General features: G+C 32.5%; 2 protein-coding genes across 5 annotated transcripts in view; one reads left to right on the top strand and one right to left on the bottom strand.

The window, feature by feature from the left end:
- The window catches only part of LOC129803862 (cytochrome b5 reductase 4), a 105,804-nt gene that overhangs the window by 41,707 nt on the left and 41,971 nt on the right, over positions 1-22,126 (bottom strand). The window contains exons 1-2 of one of the 4 annotated variants that reach the window (XM_055850678.1): positions 21,471-21,728; positions 12,693-13,088 (exon numbers count right to left, since the gene is read on the bottom strand). The exons of 1 other annotated variant lie outside the window; for it this stretch is intronic. In XM_055850678.1, the coding sequence (XP_055706653.1) occupies positions 12,693-12,900 (208 nt within the window). In that variant the 5' untranslated portion in view covers positions 12,901-13,088; positions 21,471-21,728. Of the gene's footprint in view, positions 1-12,692; positions 13,181-21,453; positions 21,729-22,126 lie in introns of those variants that run through there. 2 more of the 4 variants (XM_055850679.1, XM_055850677.1) reach the window with 2 other exon arrangements.
- LOC129803864 (chitinase-like protein Idgf4) lies at positions 458-3,250 on the top strand. Its single transcript, XM_055850684.1, has 2 exons — positions 458-646; positions 1,962-3,250. The coding sequence occupies exons 1-2, from the start codon at positions 520-522 to the stop codon at positions 3,164-3,166; spliced, it is 1,332 nt and encodes a 443-aa protein (XP_055706659.1). The 5' UTR covers positions 458-519; the 3' UTR covers positions 3,167-3,250.

Consider the following 22,126-nt stretch of genomic DNA (forward strand, 5'->3'; position numbering starts at 1 on the left):
AATGGCGTGAGTGCAACATTACAAATTCAATGTCTAGTCTAAACTCTCTTGAATCAAACTACCTAAATTCAAATTAAATTGCTGATGATTTATTCATTCAGCGCCATATGAATTTTATGCTCGAGATAAAAAGTATATAATCTTAAGCGTTTATAAACTGTTTTAAATTTCTCTGATGAAACAAAAAAATAGTTTTTCTAATTAGCATTAAGTCAATTTCTTTGATTTATTTTGAGCTTATTTTTTCAATTTTTCTACAAATTCCAATTTGGGAAATTTAACTGACTGTAAAAATTATAATTCATAAAATCTAATAAAATATAAAAAAAAATATGTCAACAGCTTGCAGTCATTGCCAATTTTCTTTGTGAAATAGGAAATAAAACGAGCTTCCTGCCACTTTGTGTGCCTCTATACTTAATAAAATGGACTTTGTATATTTAAACAAATCTGTTTAGTTGCGTTTACTGTGAGATCCGAACATCTACTCAGTATCTTGTGGAGTATCATCGAGTGAGGATGTCCAGTCTGACCACTTGTCTCGCGATTTTTGCGGCTTTGGCCGCATTCGCGTTCGCCCCAATTGCCGCCCAAGCCACCGCAAAGGTCATCTGTTACTACGACAGCCGGAGTTTTGTGCGTGAAGGTAAGTCCCCGTTGACCTCAACCAACATCTCCAAAATAGATGCCAAAGCAGGGGATTTTTTTCGGTAAACTTTAAAATGACTTTGTGTTTGAGAAAAGTGTCGATTGATTGCGCAATGATGGTAATAATTCTGCGAAATTCTATAAAAGTTTCACATTCAACAAGTTCGTCAAAATTTCTTTTAAAGTAAATCTTTAGCACGTGGATGTAATTTTAATGAAGAAAAATACACAGTGTAAGTTCATTTTTTTTTTAAAGTACGAGGACAGTTAAATAAATTTCAAGTTCAGAGGTTGCAATGATTTTAACCTTGTGCCATAAATAGGAGATCAATATCAATAGAATATGACTTTCCGTGCATTATAAAAATCTACTTCCGACTTTTTAACGGTGCTCTTGGAATAAATCTTGAAGAGTTGATGCATAAAATGGGTTTTATCTCGTGAGACAATATTAAGTTTTAATTTTAAGACCTTGAAACAGTGATTCATCAATCAAATAATACGCCAAATTAATCTTAAGATCGTTAACTCTAACTAGTTTACTGTGGGAAAAAAAACAAGTGATTCATCTACAATGAAGAACCAATTAACTAATCCGCATAACTTAAAAAACAAATACACCTTGTGTAGGATATAATGTGTGTCGAAACTTGTGATGTTTAAATAAATTTGATTTAAAAATTTCTACGAAATTAAGTCGGAAATGTTCAGACGGTAACACAAGGGTAAAATGCTAGCATTTATTTATATAACTTAAAATGGCTTTTTCGGACATTAAATGTAGTTGTTTAAACTTCCGGATGAGTTGTCATGAGATCATATTTAATAAATATATTTCACAAGAAATAAATAAAATATTGCATTGAATTGATTACAGCGAATTAGAAGAAGGTCTTAAAAAGATCTAATTCGCAATTCATGTGAATTCGTGGTACAGTAGAATCTCGCTCAATCGGCTCTTTTTCAATCGAGCGAAAAATTTTGTTGACAATTTTCACGTTTGATTTTAAAGCAAATTTGTTCAAATTCGCTGATTCTTTATAATTGAGAGCTTTTTGTGGAATTCACAATGACTTTGATGCCCAAACCTTTCGATAATTTGGATGATATTTTGCCCCATATGCCCGATTGAGAGAGAGTCTACTGTAATAAAAGCTCATTGGATGTATCAGTGTTGATTGGGTATAGTTCTACTGTATATAACTCCCCTATATCCTATAATTTTCTTTTAAATAAGCTTTTCACGTGTTCCTAATGAACAGCTCGAATTTAAAATAGTTATAATGTAAAATTCTTATTTATTTTCTTTGCAGGCCTAGGCAAGACTAATATTAATGACATCGAACCTGCTCTTCCCTTCTGTACGCACTTAGTTTACGGTAATGCTGGCATAAATGGTGCTACCAACAAACTTGTCTCCTTGAATGAGAATCAAGATCTCGATCAAGGCAAAGGCCATTATAGAGCAATCACAGCGCTGAAACGCAAATACCCCGGCCTAAAAATTCTCCTAGGTGTTGGAGGTGGAGCTGACAGTGATAGTGAAAAATATCTAACCCTTCTGGAGTCTAGTGCAGGTCGCATTTCATTCATCAATTCTGCCTACACTCTTGTTAAGACATACGACTTTGATGGCCTGGACCTTTCATGGCAGTTCCCAGTCGTGAAGCCCAAAAAAATTCGCGGAACTGTGTCATCCTTCTTCCACAAACTAAAGAAACCCTTCACCTCAGACACCCCAGTTGATGAGAAATGGGAAGAACATAGAGAAGAATTTACGGCATTAGTCCGTGAACTTAAGAACTCTTTCCGACACGACAACTACCAATTGGCTCTAACTGTTCTGCCTAATGTTAATTCATCCATTTATTTTGACGTCCCAGCTATTATTAACAATTTGGATTATGTTGCTCTGGCTGCTTTTGACTTCCAAACTCCAGAACGCAATCCCAAAGAGGCTGATTACCCTGCCCCACTTTATGAACTCCCAGAACGCAATCCTGAATCCAATGTCAATTACCAGGTTCAGACATGGATGGGAGGCAGAGCTCCAGCATCTAAGATTGTTGTGGGTATTCCCACATATGGACGTTGCTGGAAATTAGGTGAAGATTCCGGACTTACGGGAGTCCCACCTCTACGTACTCCTAAAGAGGGTCATCCTGAGGGTCCTCAGGTTAAAATTCCAGGTCTTGTGAGTTATCCTGAGGCCTGTGCTAAACTACCCAACCCTTCAAATGCCCACCTAAAGGGAGAAGATGCTCCACTGAGGAAAGTTGGTGATCCAACCAAACGTTTCGGAACCTACGGATACCGCCTAGGTGATCCCGACCGAGACTACGAACATGGTCTTTGGTGTAGTTTCGAGGATCCTGACACCGCTGGAAATAAGGCTGGATATGTGAGAGCTAAAGGTCTGGGAGGTATTGGAATCTTTGACCTAACTTTGGATGACTTCCGTGGTTCCTGCTCAGGAGACAAATTCCCTATTCTCAGAGCTGCCAAATACCGTTTGTAAATTAGACTTGAGAACCTCAATTAGACACAACTGTTTCAGATTTTCTATTTTGTGTAAAACATTTCAATAAAATGTATTTGTGTAGATTTTTTTTGGCATTCTTGATAAACTCTGAACTTGACATTGATAAACAGAAAGATTCGTAAAAGATGGAAAATTGCTAAGACATGCCTAAAAACTTCAGTGCTTCTACAAAATTTTCTTTAAAATCGTATTGCTTACAAAAAAAAACTGATATAAGCGTAAGTTGAAATATTTTGGAACTGAGATATCATAATTATTCCATAAATAATTTGTATTACATAATTATCATTCACGATTATTAATTTTTTCACCAAAAAGCTCTTCTTTAATCTTTAATAAATGAGCATATCACGCTCTAACTTATGAAAAAACACTGGAATAATTTCACATCACTCATTGAGCAATTTCTTTATCACTATATTTTATGTGTGTGTCTTTTTTCTTGAACCCCACCCTTCTCTTTCACATGTGAATAATGTTGGAATATAGTATCAGTGAATGCCAGACGAGCAAAAATTTCATAAATCATCCGAAAGCTCAACCTCAGACTTTTGTATATATGTAGGATGTTCTTCACACGAATTTGTGAAAGGACTAATGATAATAATAAAGAATACTAAATGAATCATCATATTTCGTGGTAACCCAAAATAGGATAAAAGCCACTGAATTATCTCTGGTAAAATTTATGTGATAGAATTTTGCTATATATAAAATAAACAAAAAGTCAAATGTACTTTTTTTTAACTGATTTTTCTAGAGCCGTAATTATATTTAAAGCTTTCATAGTAAGTAAATTCAAATATTTATAATTTTTTTAATGTTATTATCGCTAAATCATGCAACACAGTAGTTTTATTAACCGTCTGCAAGGTATTCATTTTTATGCGATAGTACATTATATAGATTAGTGTAATTTCCGTTCTCATGCAAATTGCCGGTAATTGTTTCATTGAACACATGCTCCTAAAAGTACACAAAATAGGATTACAAAAGCAAAACCAACCCATTAGCGTACATGAGTAATTATATACAATTTTGTGTAATGTCTAAGACAAGGCGGTGAAGTGAAACTGTATTGACTAATTAAGAATAAGGAGCGTGAAATGATTAGTAAAGCAGAAGGAGATTACAAATAGGATTATTTGCGATAAGCCTCACTTAACTGTTAATGTATGAAGATATTTATAAATGTATTCAGTAATAAGCAAAATAATGAGCTTAAAGTGAATTGTTATCTGAAGTATTGCTCGTAAGAGGGTGTTTGTGGGTGTGGAACAGAATGGAAAATGTAATTTTCAGATAGAAAAGTTGACTTTATACTTTCGCTCTCAATTGCAAATTTATTCTATGGCATTTTTTTTTCTTCAAATTCCCATGAGATTTTAGAATACACGTTAAGAAAAAGTACAGCAAAGACGTTTCAGCTTTAAGAAATACTCAAACTCGTGAGTCCCTAAAGCCGTCTATCAATATTTGTCTAGATAAATTTACTTAACTCAATTAGGACTTAGAATATGGTATCCTGGGTTTCGGAAATATCGGAAATTGAACCATTTTCAAGATCAGGATCAATCTCGAAATTAAAGAGTTGAACAGTAACACATGGTCTCGTATTTTGGGCCCCTGAATTACACCAATTCCGAAATCTCAGTATTTAGTCTAAAATTTTTGGGATCTCAAAATTCTTAGAAGACCCTGGAAACTCTAGATTCCGAAAATTTCGGGACGATTCGATTCCAGGAGTGAGTTTCGCAACACCTTTTTGCGCCTTTACTTATCAAATTCGGTCAAATAGAACCGGAGATATGGCATTTTGAATTTCGTGAATTTTGACCTCTCATATCTCCGGTCTGGTTCTAGTGTAATCACAGCGAACCCATGCAGCTTTTTGGCAACTTCATAGCTTAGATACAGCACTCAATTTAATCAAAATGCACAATAATGGTGTTTTTGAGAAAAACGAGTTTGAATTTTTATGTAATTGCAGCGCCACCAGTGGTGAAATTTTAAGCTACCATCTGAAAATGCTCATCGAGACGAATCCACAAACAAAAATTTAGGTCAAAATGTTAATTTGAACTGGAGATATAGGCCGGTCAATTTTTAAACTTTGACCCCTTATATCTCGGGTTAGAGTTGTCCGAGCGACTTAAGTTTTTTTTTTACTAGATCGAGTGCAGCTGTAACATACTGAAATTTCAGCCCTATTCGTGCCATAGGGATGGATCTAATTAACTCAGAAAACAGAGATTGTTAAGAATCTCAGCTAATTGAAAAATTTTCTAAAGTTAATTAAAAAGTTAATTTTTTATTTAATTAGGAAGTTATTTTTTGAAAACATAGCGCATCTAGCGGGGTTTTACGAATTAGGGATTTTAGAAGGAGATGTGACATTTCACGTGAGCTTTCCAAAAGGCCTTCATTTTCAAATTCTGGCAATTAGAATCGGAGATATGGCCACGGAACAGGGGATCATGGAGCCTTATTTTTTGATTGAAAGTTCTACGTCCTGGCTAGAAATACTAAAATTTGAGCCCTGTTTTTTTCAACACTTGAGCTACGGATTGTTTGTCGTCGATTGAGTGTTTGAATGTGCTATGGCACTGAGCATCAGCGGGAGTTGTGATTCTGATGTCCAGAACTGGTATCACCTTTTAAGTGGTCTACTTCTTGGTTTCGTAGTCGACGCTGGAAGATTTTTTGAATCCTTTTCGCAAGTTTAGTGTCAGTTCTTGATCTTGACCATCGCACAATGTCCTGGGGTTCACACTCTTCGCGATTATTTGAACTCTTCTTTTATCGCGTAATGAGTAACCGAATATTGTTCTTAGAGTTTTCATTTTGGTAGTCCTGAACGTGCGTTTGGTTCTAGTGTTGTCGGCCCTTGTCTCTGCCGTATAGTCATTATCGGTTGGACGCAAGTTTTGTAGATTCGAAATTTGTTCTTAATATTCATAAACTTGTTTTTCCAAAATATGTCTCTCAGACATCTAGGAGGGGAATTCTGTAGCGGTCTGGCAATGTCATATGGCAAATTGGGTTTGAATCTTAGGAGAGCTTTTTCGGAAATGCGATTCTGTAGCCTGAATTGCCATTTCAGCTCACGTGGCATTGTCACAAGTCACATATTTGAGATTTCTGACAATGCAAATAACAATGAATTTTATTAAACAAATCAACCAAGTCGTACTGTATTTTCATAAAATCATCAAGTAAAGGGATTTCACTAAAAATTCAATGAATTGCGTTTTCGAACTCATATGATATGACCGATATGACAAAAAAAAGCTCGAATGGCATTGTCAGGTTTCGAATTTACGCGTTACAATGCCACGAAAATTACAGAATTCCCCTACAGGGCAGTCTCATACATTTTCCGTACAAAAATGCGGTACATTTTTTCTCATGTGGTTTTTTTAGTTTTGATATAAAACCAAATGCATTCATTTTAAAACTTTTAGTATTTAATGTTATGCTATTAGCACAAAATTTATAATAATTGCACGAGTATAATATTTCATAAAACCTTTATGAAAAAGACGTAAAATTCTGACAAATGTTTAAAAAAAATGACAACATTTTCTGACAAATGTTCTATCTGTAACACCAGTAAAATTTTAAATTTAATAAAAATATATTCTCTGTATATGTGGCTACCATTTCGTGTTTTACTTATTTTTGTAGGATCTAAAGCTTAAAAATTATAAAGAATTTAAGAAAAATATACCATTTGTGAATTAAAATGATCCATTTATTAGTTAATCATCCTAGAGTTTGACCATTATTTCTTACATATTTACGCTAAGCCGTCTTTCGGCTAATCCTCAGGTCTGTCAAGGCCCTTATTCTTTATAATTGAGCGCCTTTTGTGAAACGACTTTGACGCCCACATCTCTCGATAATTTGGATAACATTTTATCCCAAATGCCCAATTGAGAGAGAATCTACTGTATTCGTGATCAGGAAGTGGCCAAACACATTTTTGCAAATTTTGAGCGCGATCGAAGAACATAAGATTTTGTGATCTAATATATGAGATTGTTAAGAATCTCACTTTTTATGCGGGTTTCAGTTCAAAATCAGCAGTCAATGCCTTAAAGCTTGAATTGAAGTAGGGTAAAGTGGTACAAGTTGGACAGTGGTACAAGTTGGACAATGCAATGGTACAATTTGGACAGGGCTTTTTGTCTTGATAAATTTAGTACTTCATTTTATTTGTATATTTTTAATGCTTTAGTTTTATATTTTGGTTGCTTGTGCTTAAAAACAAATTTTGTACTGTATTTATCAAGAAAAAAGCCATGTCCAACTTGTACCGGTGAATTGTCCAACTTGTAACACTATGTCCAACTTATATCACTTTATCCTATGTGGTATCTGGTCCTACTGAGAGGGTTGAGCAAGGGATTAACGACCCTTACCCGTAAAAGTAAGATTATTACGAAAATTCGCAAGGAGCCTACGAAAGCACGGACTTTTCGATAGCGACCTATGCTGTGTTTCTGGAGCGATCTGATCGTCATGACTGGAGGACTTTATGCCGGCTTCAGACTGGAGGTTTAGCCTAGTTTCCGAAGGTCTCAAAAGTCTAAATAACAAGCAATTTTATTGATTTTTCAAAATCTAATGAATCATTTGCCCTTATAATCCAATTCCTAAACAACAATTTCCTTAAATATCTTGTCGGAAAAGGAATTAAAGGAACTAAGCCATATGGATAAACCTCAGGTCTGAAGCCCGTATTAGAGCGAGAGGCTCAGTCCCTTAAATGGACCTTGAAGCCACTTAGGTAAGTAAATATGCTAAAAGTCTCCATGTCGCAGATTTGTCCCAATTTCTTTCCGTGTACTTTTGACAATTTTCAACTTGTGCCTTCTTTGCATGTATAACACATAAGATTTTGTGAAGAAACTGATTTTATTTAGAGATTGTGTACTTGGCTGACTTAACAATTCCATCAAAGTTTTAAACATGAATATAATCAATTTTCCCACAGAAAGTGCCATTTCGATACTATTCCATAAACTTTCGCAGATCAATATGAGATTTCAGAGTTTAGATAGCAATCTTGGAAAATCGTCCCATAACGCTGGAAAATCAATATGGAGGCTAGACTTTGTGGTAGGAAAGTCTTCAATCACTTATCCCGAAAGTTATACAGTGAAGGATTTTGCATATTCCCAAGTGGATTTTGCCGTCTACTTTGTATTTTATCCTTCAAAATTTGAATCAAATAGGATGATACGTCTTTGATAAATGGACGATAATCCAGTTTTGTTGTGACCACACATTTTGTCCACAACATCTATAAATCATTCCTTTCATTCGAAACATCATTTATTTCAGAGTCGGATATAGGTAATTTTTCATCTATCTTCCTCTAGTTGCGCGTGTTTGTAGTTATAGGAAATTGTTACAGAAAGCCCTGTGTTATCATCCTGCACCCTAAAATAATCCCATAGAGCTGTGTTACAAAATCGAGTCACCCTACAGATTATTTACAATAATATCCATTCCAATTCATATATTCTCTTGTTAATGAGATACATACCCCAAAGGGTGAGAGTAAATTTGCCATTCACAGGTTATTGTTTAGTGATTACCATGTGGCATCCATCCCCAAGCTTTTGGGACATATGAATAAATTGACCTCCATTCTTGTATGCGATTGTATCTATGTATAGAAAACCCCCATTCATTGCCACAAAATATCTAAACCTCTGCACGTACACTTCGTCAAACTTAAACCACAATTTTATGAGAGTTTCTTCCTCATTCAACCATAGAAAGTCTTTTACATGTTTCCCCACAGCTACAATACATAGACTTCGTCGGACAAAATATACATTTTATTTCTTAAGGAAAATTATATCCTGGAACTTCATTTCAGTCCCTTTCTTTGCCAAAAAAAAAAATCTCGGCAACATTCAAATATTAATGCCGCAACAGATATAAACACGTGATATTAAGCAAATAAAAGAAAATTTCCAGAAGAGGAAAAAAATATGAAATTGTGTAAATAAAACAAATCTTATCAATTTACCCGGATAAGGCACTTTCATAAGAAGAAAATTTCATTTCTCATAATTTACGTATTAGGCAAATTTTTGATATTTACTCTCCTCAAAATACAGCAATAAAAGAAAGAAAATAGTATAAGAAATTTAAATAATAATTTGTTTTGCAAATGAAAAACTTCTGTAAGGTTTTTCTTTTCATCTTTGTAAAATTTATCAAAGAATTCCCGAGAAATATTCTGAGAAGCTAAATTAACGGATTTAACATAAAAGTTCTTTGATATATTTATACATAAATTAGGTCAAACTGTTTACATTTTAGTGTCCAAATATGTCAGGTAGTTCATGCAAAATATAGGGAAAAGTTGAATGCGGCAGCTTTGAATGTTTCAATTTTTCTCTTATTTCCCAAAGCTAAAATTCCATTTTGATAATCAAAGTTAATAGAAAATATTTAATAATATTAACTATAGTTCACAGAATTTTTGCTTTGAAAAAAAAAAAAAAAAACAGACAAATTGAAACATTCATAGGCTGCCGTATTCGAAGGCAGACCACTTTCCCCTATATAAATATTTCGAAAAGGTTATTTTCATACTAATTAATTTTAACATAGAATCTTTTAATTATATTTAAAATAATTAATTATTAAATGTGTATAACACAGTTATTTTCCTATTTTGTTTTGCAGTTTTTGGAAAGATATGTTTCCTTTCTGTTTAGATGAAGAAATGAATAAAGGAGAGAAGTTTCATAAAGAATTTATTTAACTGTGCTTTTACTCATGAGCAGACTAATAATTTTTGCATGAAGCTTTCCTTTTGTAGCTACATTTCCTCTGAAAATGTTTGTCTAAAACAGGGTTAACCCTTTACAGATAATTGTCTAAAGTCTAAATTCTCAAAAGGTATTTTTCTTTTCGGATTAGAAAGAGGTGCGACCCATAGTAAGAAAGATTTTGACCTTAATTGCAACATACTAAAATTTTATTGAAATCGCTTCATAAATACCGAAAACACTGTCTGATCAAGTTACTCAGGATAAGGAACATTGAGGGAAAAGTGCGAACCATCGTTGGAAAGGTTTCTTTCGACCTTACCCATAAAAAATTAATTGAAAATAAATATAATCTGGTTTTCGAAATTTTCGACATCGCATTTTCGAAAATCGATTTTTCAATTAATCGAACCTTTGAATAAATCAGATGAAGTAGGGGTGTTCAGAAGACCTGTAGCGTAGCATTAACCGAGTAGTGCCACCGAGTATGAGATAAGGTAATACGGTAATCTAGAATTTGCATAAGAATTGCAATGAGAATGAGTAAATCAAAGAAACACGGTGAGGGCTTTGACGGTGACGTAAAATGTCAATGTGATTCTGCCCTAAAACTTCCACCTAAAATGGCTTGTCACTTGTACAGTAGACTCTCTCCAATTCAGGCAGTTGTGACCGAAATGTCACCCGAATTAGAGATAAATTCGGGCGACAAACTTTTTGAAATGCAACGATTTTTGTTCATTTGCATACTCATATTAATTTTACATAGGGGAAGTGCTCATAATTTTGGACAGTCTGCATATAAGCATCGATATCCTAAGTTTGAAGTGCGATATTTTCAATACTAATTGACTTTTTTTGTTACTCTCTTTTCAGAAGGATTGTTTAGAAACTTGGCAAGCTATTTATCATCTCATTTTTACTAAAATTAGTTTTAATACGTTTAAAAATGAATTGATATGTAGAGGTGAATTTGACTCTTATTTTGGACAACTTGGTTAATAATTTTTACAACTTGTCTGTAAATTTGGACAGATAATCCGCCTCAACAGGATGCCCATTGTTCTTCATTTTATGAACCAACCTTACCAAGTCCTCTTCCTGGTCATGTAAGGGAAACGTGGAATGTCACAAGAAGCCCAGAAACTTTCCATATCATTCATTAAAGTGAGTTGACTTCGGTACTCCAAGTACGTGCGGATTCGCTCATTCCCTGGCCTTTCCGGGAACTTTTCAAGGCTTTTCTCACTACATCTCGTTCGTAAGATGATGCTCCTTTGTTTCTCCAGGAATTTATACAACCTAGTCATCACAAAAGCTAAAACTTCACGAAATTTCGTGAGAAAAACACCTGTCCAAAATAAGGAGTATCATCTCACTGGTGAATGTCTTAAAAAATTTCCCATTTTTCACACGAAAAATATAATTCACAAGGCAAATCTCACTTCAGGTCAAATGTACAAATCATCAGTAACGTGAATCAACACAATATTCAATAAATATTCAATAATATCACTCAAAAACAGCGAACAAACTTTGTTAGTACTTCACCAAAACTAAATAAGACTGAAGTAAGCCACGAAGTTCTGTCATATTTCTCGTAAGCAATTGCTCACACTAAATTTTCAACAAAGCAATTTCAACTCAAATCATATTCAAATTTTAACGTATTTAGTGTTAAAATCTTCCAAAAAGAACAAATATTTAGATAGAATTCATTATTCATCAAATATTGAAATAAAAATCCATCATTTTAATCAATTTATTTTTAGTGTCCAATGTTATCCTCAAAGTGTCCAAAATAAGAAACTGGACAAAATTATAAGCATTTCCCCTACTCATATTTATGGTAAATTTCATGAAAACCCTTTGAAATGCAAAATCACATGATAACTAAGACAAACCATGGCAAAAGTTGAGCATATTTGCTTCATTAGAAAACTTAAAAAAAATATCGATGAACTTTTTTAAATTTAACTGTTGCCCGAATTAAAAAGTAGTTTGAACTTAAAAGAGCCGAATTAGCGAGAGTCTACTGTAGTCCGTTTCCGTTATTTATTGATTATTTATTTTTAAGTTATTGATAGTTTGATCCTTTTTAGGTATTTTATTGCACAGGATATCGGTCAAAATAGGCCTATGGCCTAAGACCTTTGAAAAGGGATTAAAGAGGGAAGGGGGAGAAAAAAATGGCTTGTCACTCTAGTTCTAATGACTTGAAGCCGCTACAATGCGTGAGAAATTTTCGAAAAAGTGTAGAATTTTAAAGAAAATCAATTAAATTGAGATAAATCTAAAAATGCCTTTGGTGAGAAGAGTCGTTACAAGATATGTTGTTATAAAGTTTAAATTAGTAACAGAGTTTTATTGACTGTATTAAATTTCATCTAACAAAATTTTATGTTGAATTCATCAAATAATAATTCAATGAAGGATTTCCGACCTGTTTTATAAAAACTAAATTCTGTGATTTTCTGTATTGATATCACAAAACCGTAAATCTTAAAATGGGGCGTATATATATAAATATGCAGATTTTCCACAAGTTACTCCCATGAACTCCCGAGCCCGAGGTAAAATGAAATATGATATTTTTATTGAAAAACAAAACGAACAAAATAGGGGAATAAAAGAATAAAATATGGAATATGCGAATATGCCTATGGTGAAAAAATTACATGAAAAAAAAAATGTTAACAACATACCATCATCATCTGTATCACTGCTAATTGCTTTCGTTGTACCCGACACGACTTTGAGTCCAGTGTTTGGTCCACCTGACTCCTTTCTAACATTGTTTATCGTCTCAACCTCCGTTGTCACCACAGCATCCTGATTCTGTGATGATACTATGCTATTGTTCCGGTGCTTTTTGTTGTGCTTCGACACAAAGCACCAGCCACACAATGTCATGTCTTTGGACACAATAGATAACAAGATGGCTTCAATAAAAATCTCAACACTCCGACTAATTCACACTCCAGCATGTAATGACGTCTTTCACACAAATGGTCAAATTTTCAACTTATCCTTTGTATCATATTATCTGCTTCGCTGACTTATATTGGACTTTCTTTTAGTGTTCAAAAAATTTCAAGTCTCTATTTGGTTTTGAAATTAAATTTGTGGTACTTGACTTTCGTAATATCAATATAATTTATAGCATTTTCCACTTTTAAATTTTCATTAGAACCTAAAGCGAAAAGTTCAAAAAACTAAATTTTAAATTTTTATATTACCATTATTTACTACAAATTGCTTCAAATAATTCAAATATAAAATTGTAATAATAATTAAACGCAAAACTTTGGCTAAACCAAAAGTTTATGAAGTTAACAAAACCAGTAACGTAGTTTAATCATGAGAGTAAAAAAATCAGAATCAGAATATATTTTTTTTAATAAAAGGATTGAACCGGATGTGGAAAACAGAGGAAATAAATTTTGATTGCAATATTGAACATGTCAATCTTGAAGCTTATTATAACTTTAACGAATATCTTTAATTTCTAAATGACGATCCTAAGCTATAAGGCTTGGCTATGTGTCTTAATTTCTCTATTTTTTTGGTACAGATATTTAGAAAAGAAGAAATACTTGTAATGAAATACTAAGAGCAAATGATCCTTTAAAATTTTAAAGTCTTGAATTCGAAACCTTCAGGAACTGGGCTAAACTTGCAGTCTGAAACTAGTGTTACGTGGGTGTCGATTGTCGAATAGGTACTAAAAGGTAAATATATTTTCTAAATTTCTTTTTTTTTCAACGCGATATTTTTTAACCCTTTAAGAACGATTGGGTCACCGGTGATCCAAAAACAAAATTTTTCTTACGGGCCTAAAGTGTCGTTTTGCTCTAAAACAGAGGTGTGCAAGAACCGTTGAAACCGAATAAACGTCAAAATAAGTTTGCTCAGGTAGCGTTTTGACCATTGACGAACAAGCTTTATTTGACGTTTTTTCGGTTTCAAACGATTCTTGCACACCTCTGCTCTAAAAGGTCAGGAAAATTGATTTTTTCGGTCCCACGATTTTGACTTTCTCGTCCTTATAGGGTTAAACATAAAAAGAGCAAGATTTGAACAATATTTTCTGAAAATTTCAAATAAAAACTTTTTAAAAAAATCATCCGGTAGAACCTAATTTTCGAAGAATGCTTCGAAAAAACCAGCAAACATTGGTTTTCTGGATTTCTGGCTTACTCATAGTATTTTATCAGAATTATTACTATTTTATCAGAAGTTACAAAAAATATTATTTGTTAGAAGGTGAGTATAACTTGTACTTGAACGAAGGATTTTTGAGAAAAGTGGATTTTAGGAAGAATATTGAATAAAAATACCGTTTTTGATGCATTTTACACCATGTTTCGTCTTATAAAATAAGTTGTGATCAAAACAACAAAAAATTCTCTGTGCAAGTACGAGTTAATTTGTCTGCTAAGAGGAAATATTTTGTTTTTTGACTTTAGATAAATCTACTCCGAATAATCGTAACTACCGCAAAATAAGTTTTAAAAATTCTCTGACAATTAGGTCCCAATGACCGAATTTTTAAAATTTTTAAATGAAAATTTCAGAAAATATAGTTTAAATGTTGTACTTTTATAAGCTTCAAAGCTTGAACTAAATAATTTTTTTTATAATAACAAAAAATTTAGAGTAAATAATGTTTTTTATATCCCCACACATCCCTTTCTTTACCCAGGTCTCAGGCACTAGGCTTATAATGACCGAAAACCTAGATGGTTAAACAACTGTCACTAACTCAAAATCACTTACAAATAAATAAATAATATAACAAAAATCTATAAATTACACAAATTCTAAAACCTTATGTTTTAATAATTAAAAATATGACCACAACATAGTTATAATTGAAAAGAAAAACAAAATACGATTTACTGAGAATTTCTTAATGTGATACAAGAAAGTATAAGGGAGAAATTAAACTCTCTAAACTTTTATTCTTTTGTTTTTCTTTTTACTCCAAGGAGAATATAAAAGAAATATCCGAAATATCCGAAATATTTCTGATTCTTCATTCACTACCAGTAATGCCCCTATAAAATAAAGAGTTTTACTGCCATATTTGGCATTATTGAAGAAATTTTGGCAGTTCTTCCTATATAATTTATATAGGATATATATAAATATATATAATCCTATAAATCCCATATATTTTACTTAAATATTCCCAACATTCACGAAAACTTTTTAAAAAGTGTGTAGAATCCATTAGATCCCATCAGACCGAAACTATTTAAATTTAATATAATTTAAAACGTAAGTTTTCTCCATTTGAAACACATTTCATTCCTTGAAAAGTGTACAATTTATTTTCAAAATTTTTGTTATAATTTCTAAATATGTACTTGCAAGTATTTTCATCAAGCGAACGTCCTTTTATTCTGGAGATTTTGCAAGATTTCCCTTATCAATGAGCCTCATTACGAAGTCATGGGCAGATAAATATTCTTATACTTTCTGTTATTTTAGTGTATTAAAAATTTTAAACCGTATTCTTTACCCATTCATGAAGCACACACTTCAAGTATCAAGTGAAATTGTGTCAAATTCGTATTGGGAAATTCACTAAGAAAAAATACCCTCCCTTCGTACTTTTCGGTTTCGAAAAACTGAAAACTTCTCACTTGATTTCTTCCTCGAACTAGAAAATTATGCAAAATTTCAGTATATTTTTGAACGTCTAAATTTAAATCAGTCTAAATTTAAACATGGAAATTGAAATTAGCATCTTCACCGTCTATTTCAATTTCCACTTGGAAAATCATTTATTTACATTGATATTTGTGCAGATGTGTGATTGTGCTGATATCCTCAAATCCATCGTTCTCTCTATTGTCATTTACATAAAATATGAAGAATTTCACATTTCTTTTACTTCCCCCATAACAACTGAAAAAATATATATATCGAGTGTGTGACAGAGCTTTCAAAAGCTCAAGAGAAAAATATTTTTTTATAACAGTGATAAAATAACATTTTTGTTTGGTGAAAATTTTCGGTTATATGTAAAAATCCCATGGGGAAAGTTTTGGAGGAAAAACCATTCGAGGATATCAATTTTGAAAATACAGTCTTCTGCAATTGATTGATATCCCTGTGGCATGAATAAATCAACGGTAATTGGAAGAGTGGGAATGATAGGTATAATTGCAAATTCTTGTTCTGACTCAGATAAATTTTATTCCCAATGGAGCCTAAAGGTCTATTTTACCTGCTATACAAAATCATCCAAATGCAACGAACAATGTTGATATATGATACTTCATATAAATGTTATCATGCAATTTTTCACTCTGTATTTCGTTTTTTTTTCTTGTTTTACAGAAGCAATAATATAAAATGAGAAAGGTGAATGATAAAAAAGGTACCAATTAAAATTTTGTGGACAGAACAATTAATGGAAATATTCATAAACTCTGCTAAGGTATATTTGGTAAAATGTCCAAAGGCAAATATTGTTAAATTACAAGACTCTTAATTAAATGCTTCCAACCCATTTCACCAGCTTATTGATCAGAACAGAAACAGTTGGACGAAACCACCCTAATTGAAGGTTTGAGTAAAAATCAATTTAGTATCATTTTTTCCACACTCCCCCTTCTAAAATCGAATTTGCAAAGTCTTGCAATTGTGTCACCGTTACTAAATCTGCCAGTAACCATTCCAATTATATGGTAATTTACATTACTAATAGAAGGTGTCAAAGCCGATGCACTCTCCGTTAATGCCATAAATTAACAAGATTGCATGCTATTAAATTGACAGTGTCATAGAAAGCTCCCCCTCAACATCTTACAAATAAGAGAAGGTATCAAATGTCTTATTCATGATAAAGTGAAAACTGATCTAAGAACTTCCATGCTGTGCCAAATTAATTAGTCACCAATGGAGAAAATTAATTACAATACACTCTCCATTCTGATTTAGCAACATATGGTATTTATAGCTACCATTTTCTCTGTGTGATATATAAGACGCTTTATCACTAATTGAGACATTTTATTATGCTGTCAAGTTGCTTTAGTACGCAAAAAGATTTATGAACATTCCATGTATATTCATCAGAAATTTATTTCCTAGATTTTCGAATTCATTAAGCTTTTCGTTAAGTCCTTAGTATTCGTTAACTGTAAATACTTTTCTTTGCAACGTTCACGATCTTCAAATAGATTTAGCCCACTTTCCAAAAAGTTCTGAATTTCTAGATAAAAATCAATTATATTTATTTCTCAAAATCCTATGGAACAATTACCTTTTATGTGGAATTCTATATTAAATAGATTTTTAAGAAATTACAGATGTAGTCATATTAAGACATAGCTCAGTTTTGAAGACCATTTACTGTATCCCTTGGGAATTTCGTAACCGAAAATTTTATTCTTTAAAAAAAAATAGAATGGAATATTTAGCATTAGGAATTTCTAAGGCAAAATGAGAAGTCATATATTTCAAAAATTCGACATCTTCAAAATGAAATCAAAAATTTTCACCAATGTCTTTTAAATGGCCAAAGTTTCAAGGGATTCAAACAAGTTGTAAATATTTTCTTAAAAATAAGAAGACATAAATTTTGTAAAATTTTCTTTCGGAATTTATGAATTAACGAATATTTGTAGAATTATTTTGATTCTTTATTTTTTTTATTCTAAAGAGTTTAACTCATGGAATTGTTAGGCTGAAAAGTGTTAGAGAGAATTCTTTCTAACACTGTGAGTGCCGGCCAAAATCCCAGAAGCTAAAATCCCAAGATCCAGAAAGGCCAAAATACCGAACGCTATGATTCCGAATAGTTAATATCCTGAAAGGGACGAATTTATACGGAGGACAATGTGTAGAATAAGTGAGGCTATTTTGAATGGTGGGGCTACATTGATATCCGATTTTTTTCCCATATTTCTAAAGAAAACAGTGTCTTGCAATTATTTTGTTATTACCTAAATTTCATTACGTCACTGAGCGAGGGAAATCCGAAAAAGTTAAGATAACATTCCGGAAATGTTAATTTTATAATGCATTATTGATCCGAAATCGGTGTAAATTTATGGTTTTTAGGTGTATTATGGGTTAAAGTTACCCTTTTTCATGTTAATTTTACACTTAAAAAATGTAAAATTTACTTTAAAAAATGTTAATATATTTTTACACCAAAAAGTGTTAAAGTTATGAGGAAAATAAGTTAATCGCAGCCCCGTTTTTTCTCAGTGGTTAAAGCTCAGTTTCTTTTAGAAATATGCGAAAAAATCGTATATCAATGTAGCCCCAAGACTCAAAGTAGCCCCACGTACCCCTAGCTATGATACTTTTTAGAATACAGGATCTTGACTTTCGGGATTTTGGCTCTATTACGATTTTGGTTTTCGGGATTTCGGTTTTCAGAGTTTTGGTTTGACAACTTGGTTTTCGGGATGTTTACTTTCGAGATTCTAACTTTTCGACATCTTGGTTTTCGAGATTTCGGCTTTCGGCATTTGTATCCAATCAGGATTTTGACTCTTTGGGATTTTAACCTATTCGGAATTTTGGTTATTCGGGATTTCGATCCATTCAGGCTGTTGACTTTCTGGATTTTGACTGGGCCCACGCAGCTTATGCCAGAACTTAGGCTTGTATAAAGTTCGCCTTATCTACCTTTTCTAAGTCAACAAAGAGAATTGTCATAACAAAATGAACTTTCAAAGAATATCCCAAAAACACATTTCTTTTCGAAATGAAGTCAATACAGTTAAGCAGTAAATTTTGTATGAAAATGTGTTGAATTATAAATTAACTTTTTTTTTGATATTTTGTCATATTTTCCTCGCGTTTCCACAAATAATTCTAAGTTTCAAAATAAAGTCAACGTAGCGTTCTTTCTATCTTATGGTCACAGTAGGGTAAAATTGGGCAATTCTAAATCATTTAAACTTCGAAATTTTGAGAATTCCTCAGTATTTTACATGAGTAAAAGAAGAAAAACCACGAAGAAGTACTCTTAAGTTTTAAGACTTGTATTTTTGTGTGGTCTTGTTTTGCTTATCTAAAACAGTGCAGAATTTTGAAATTCCGAATTTTCAATGATTCCGAAGTATTCAATTATTCTTAATTAGGCCATCTTTTTTGTTCCTCGAATTTCCATGAATTTTTAGTTTTTACATACTCTAGATATTATACAATGCAAAAGAATAACAAAAAATGTAGCTTGGACAAACGAGATGACGTGAAAAAAACATTGGAAGAATTCTGGTAGGACAAGGAACTATGAGAATGAAGGTGGCCGTAATAGGGCACCAAAGCTATGTCTACATTTTTATTCATTTTAAAATGTATTAAGAATAATTTTAAAGTAAATAAAGACGATAAACTTTCTACAAGGTTCTAAGCTTAAGTAGAAGAAGTGAAAAAAATCAATTTATATATATTAAAGATATTAGATCTGAAACTTGAGACTTTGGCGCTTGCATGCAACTATGCCGAAATTTGGCACACTTACCCTATTTGGGAATAAGTGCGTCATACTTTAGAATTGCGGAATAACCTTTATTTTATAACGACAAATTTTACTTTATCCCAGGTAAAACTAACCAATTATTTTGTAATATTGAAGTAAGATAATTGGTTACCCGAAGTCATTTCAATCGGAGGCAGCCAAAATTCCGAAAGCCAAAATCCCGAATATTCAAAATCCTAAAAGGGATGAAACATGAAACTATATGGATGAAAGTATAATGGAATATATAATGTATGGAATAATTTCGTAAGACACAGAAAATTTCCCTTTGCCTCCAGCAAAAGCGGGTGCAATCGTGGGAATAGCTTTGACATTTTTAAGAATTCGGGATTTTGACTTTCCGGATTTTGGCGTTCGGGATTTTGGCTTTCGAAATTTGACCGGGACCCACTTCAATAACGTGCGAACGTTCATGCCGTTATTTGTCCATCATGTTGTAAAAATTTGTTACTTGGGAATAAACACTGAGAAAAATTCACAAAAAAATTTCCAGTTACCAAATTCAAAAGATATTATGCATAATATTAGGAATAAAATTTTCCAAATTTCTAGTACGAATATGTCGGTTACAATGTTGAAGATAGGAAATTTCCCTGCCTCACATTTTTATGGTCAGTGATTTGAAACTTATTGACAAAGTTTGAACTTCATCAGCTGAGTATCAGTTTGAGATTAATGAAAACTTTCTGTGAGTTTACTTTTTGTTAAAATTGAGTGACTATATTGCTTTTTCATTGGAATTTGAGCAAAAATATAAAGACACCCAAAACATTGTGAGAAATCTACGCTAAAAAGCTTCATTTTGACACAATGCAATGCCTTTTTAAACGGAATTTAACGCTACCATCATTGTGGTTCAACGATTTTGAATAGATTCACCCGGTACCTATTCTCTATTCTATTGGACGATAAAAAAATTGAAAATCTAATATTAAACAAAAGTTCTGAGAGATACCTATTATATTTCTGGAAGTCGCATCTGATGAAACCTTTAAATAAACTAACGCCAGAATGTATAGTGTTCACTTCAGTAAACAGTAGAGCTTTTCAATCAAATCTATGTTCTAGTGATAAATTTATACATACGTCATAGTTTCTGTGTCGTTTAATGAATTTCAAAACACTCGAGTGAGTTTTACACTCCAATGATTGGCCTTATTTTCATTTCTTCCGTGTATCTGCGGTGCAAAATAAAAAGAAGCTCTTCTGAATCAAAAGCGGTCAATTTCACTACAATGCCATTCCTTGGGATTATGTTGACATAATACTGACTGATATATGGATTAAATTACATTGAAATGCACAACCAATTTCTTTATTCATCAGAAAGACAAACAGTATCAACGTTGTTTAGAGTTGAAAGATATCCCTTTCCCCATATGACACGGAATTGAAAGTGTCAAGTGGAATTTCAAACAAGATGTGTAGTGAAGTAAAGTAAACACTAATAACATCAATTTAGCTTAAAAAGAGAAATTCTTCTTTGGGAAAGGATGCAAGGCTACGACATAACTGCAAAATCACATTAAAGTTCAAAAGATGAAGAATTCGTTAGCACGAAAACTTCAGATAAAAAGCTTCCGATTGCACGTCGGTCGTATATATAGTACAAAGGAATAATTTATGGATGCAGCTTTATATCGCAATCTCTATGCGAATAAATCCTTATGCTCAGCAGAATAATGAGGGTGTAGATTCATTAAAAATGCAAAAACTCATAATTGAATATTCTTAATTAATACCACATTTGCCGAAGACAATACAGGAATAATTCGTGAGATAATATTTTTCCCCTGTAATTATGCCGCATAAACATTTAATTTTTTTAAATTTAAAATCCACTGAAATATGGTACCCTATTTTGGGCAATTAGCAATCTCATTAAAATTTGATTTTTCTATATAACATTTTCAAACAAAACATTTGGTGTTTTAATTTGCAATTGCACACACATCATTAATATGTCAACCTGGGCATTTAATTTATTCATTCCCATTCACAAACTGTATTAATTTGAAAATGTCAATCTACCACAAATTTAATAAAACTGTTTTTCATCATTTAATATCAATTCCACAGTCTCAAAAATCAAACAATATAATCAACAATATCAAGGGATTACACCGAGGGGTAAAATGATAAAACCGTTTAAATTGTTAAAGAAATCGAAAGTAGAAGAGAGAGAGAATGAAGTATATGTGGCACGGGTGAAAGCTCTTCGTCAACTGAAAGCTGTGAGAAAATACGCTGAGCTTTTATACAATTTTCACACAGACTCACTTCGAGAAAACTCTCACACACCATTCTACTATAGATAGAGAATTTTCCCGTAAAATAAGTGAGACCCAATGGGAAAAATCTCTTATATGGAAAACTATCAGTGTGTGTTGTGGGTACAATCAACCCACAAAATTCAAACCCATAAACCACCCTCCAAAATTGAGTGTATCCAATCTTCTCAGACATTTATCATCATTTCTCCATCGAAAACTAATGCCGGCCACTGATGATGGTACAAAAGTTTTATACGACAAATTTTATAACGCAATCAAACTTAAGTCTCGGAACGTAGCATGTTTCTCAATTATTTAAAGGGGAATTCACATGGTTAAAATTGCTTTTTTT

This window comes from Phlebotomus papatasi, chromosome 2, assembly GCF_024763615.1.
Source record: "Phlebotomus papatasi isolate M1 chromosome 2, Ppap_2.1, whole genome shotgun sequence".
In the NCBI taxonomy this organism is placed as follows: domain Eukaryota; kingdom Metazoa; phylum Arthropoda; class Insecta; order Diptera; family Psychodidae; genus Phlebotomus; species Phlebotomus papatasi.

Excerpts from the sequence above, each read along its gene's own strand:
- LOC129803864 (XM_055850684.1), top strand. The coding sequence starts at position 520 with ATGTCCAGTCTGACCACTTGTCTCGCGATTTTTGCGGCTTTGGCCGCA. Across the intron at positions 647-1,961 it reads CCGGAGTTTTGTGCGTGAAG|GCCTAGGCAAGACTAATATT; the intron begins GTAAGTCCCCGT and ends TTTTCTTTGCAG.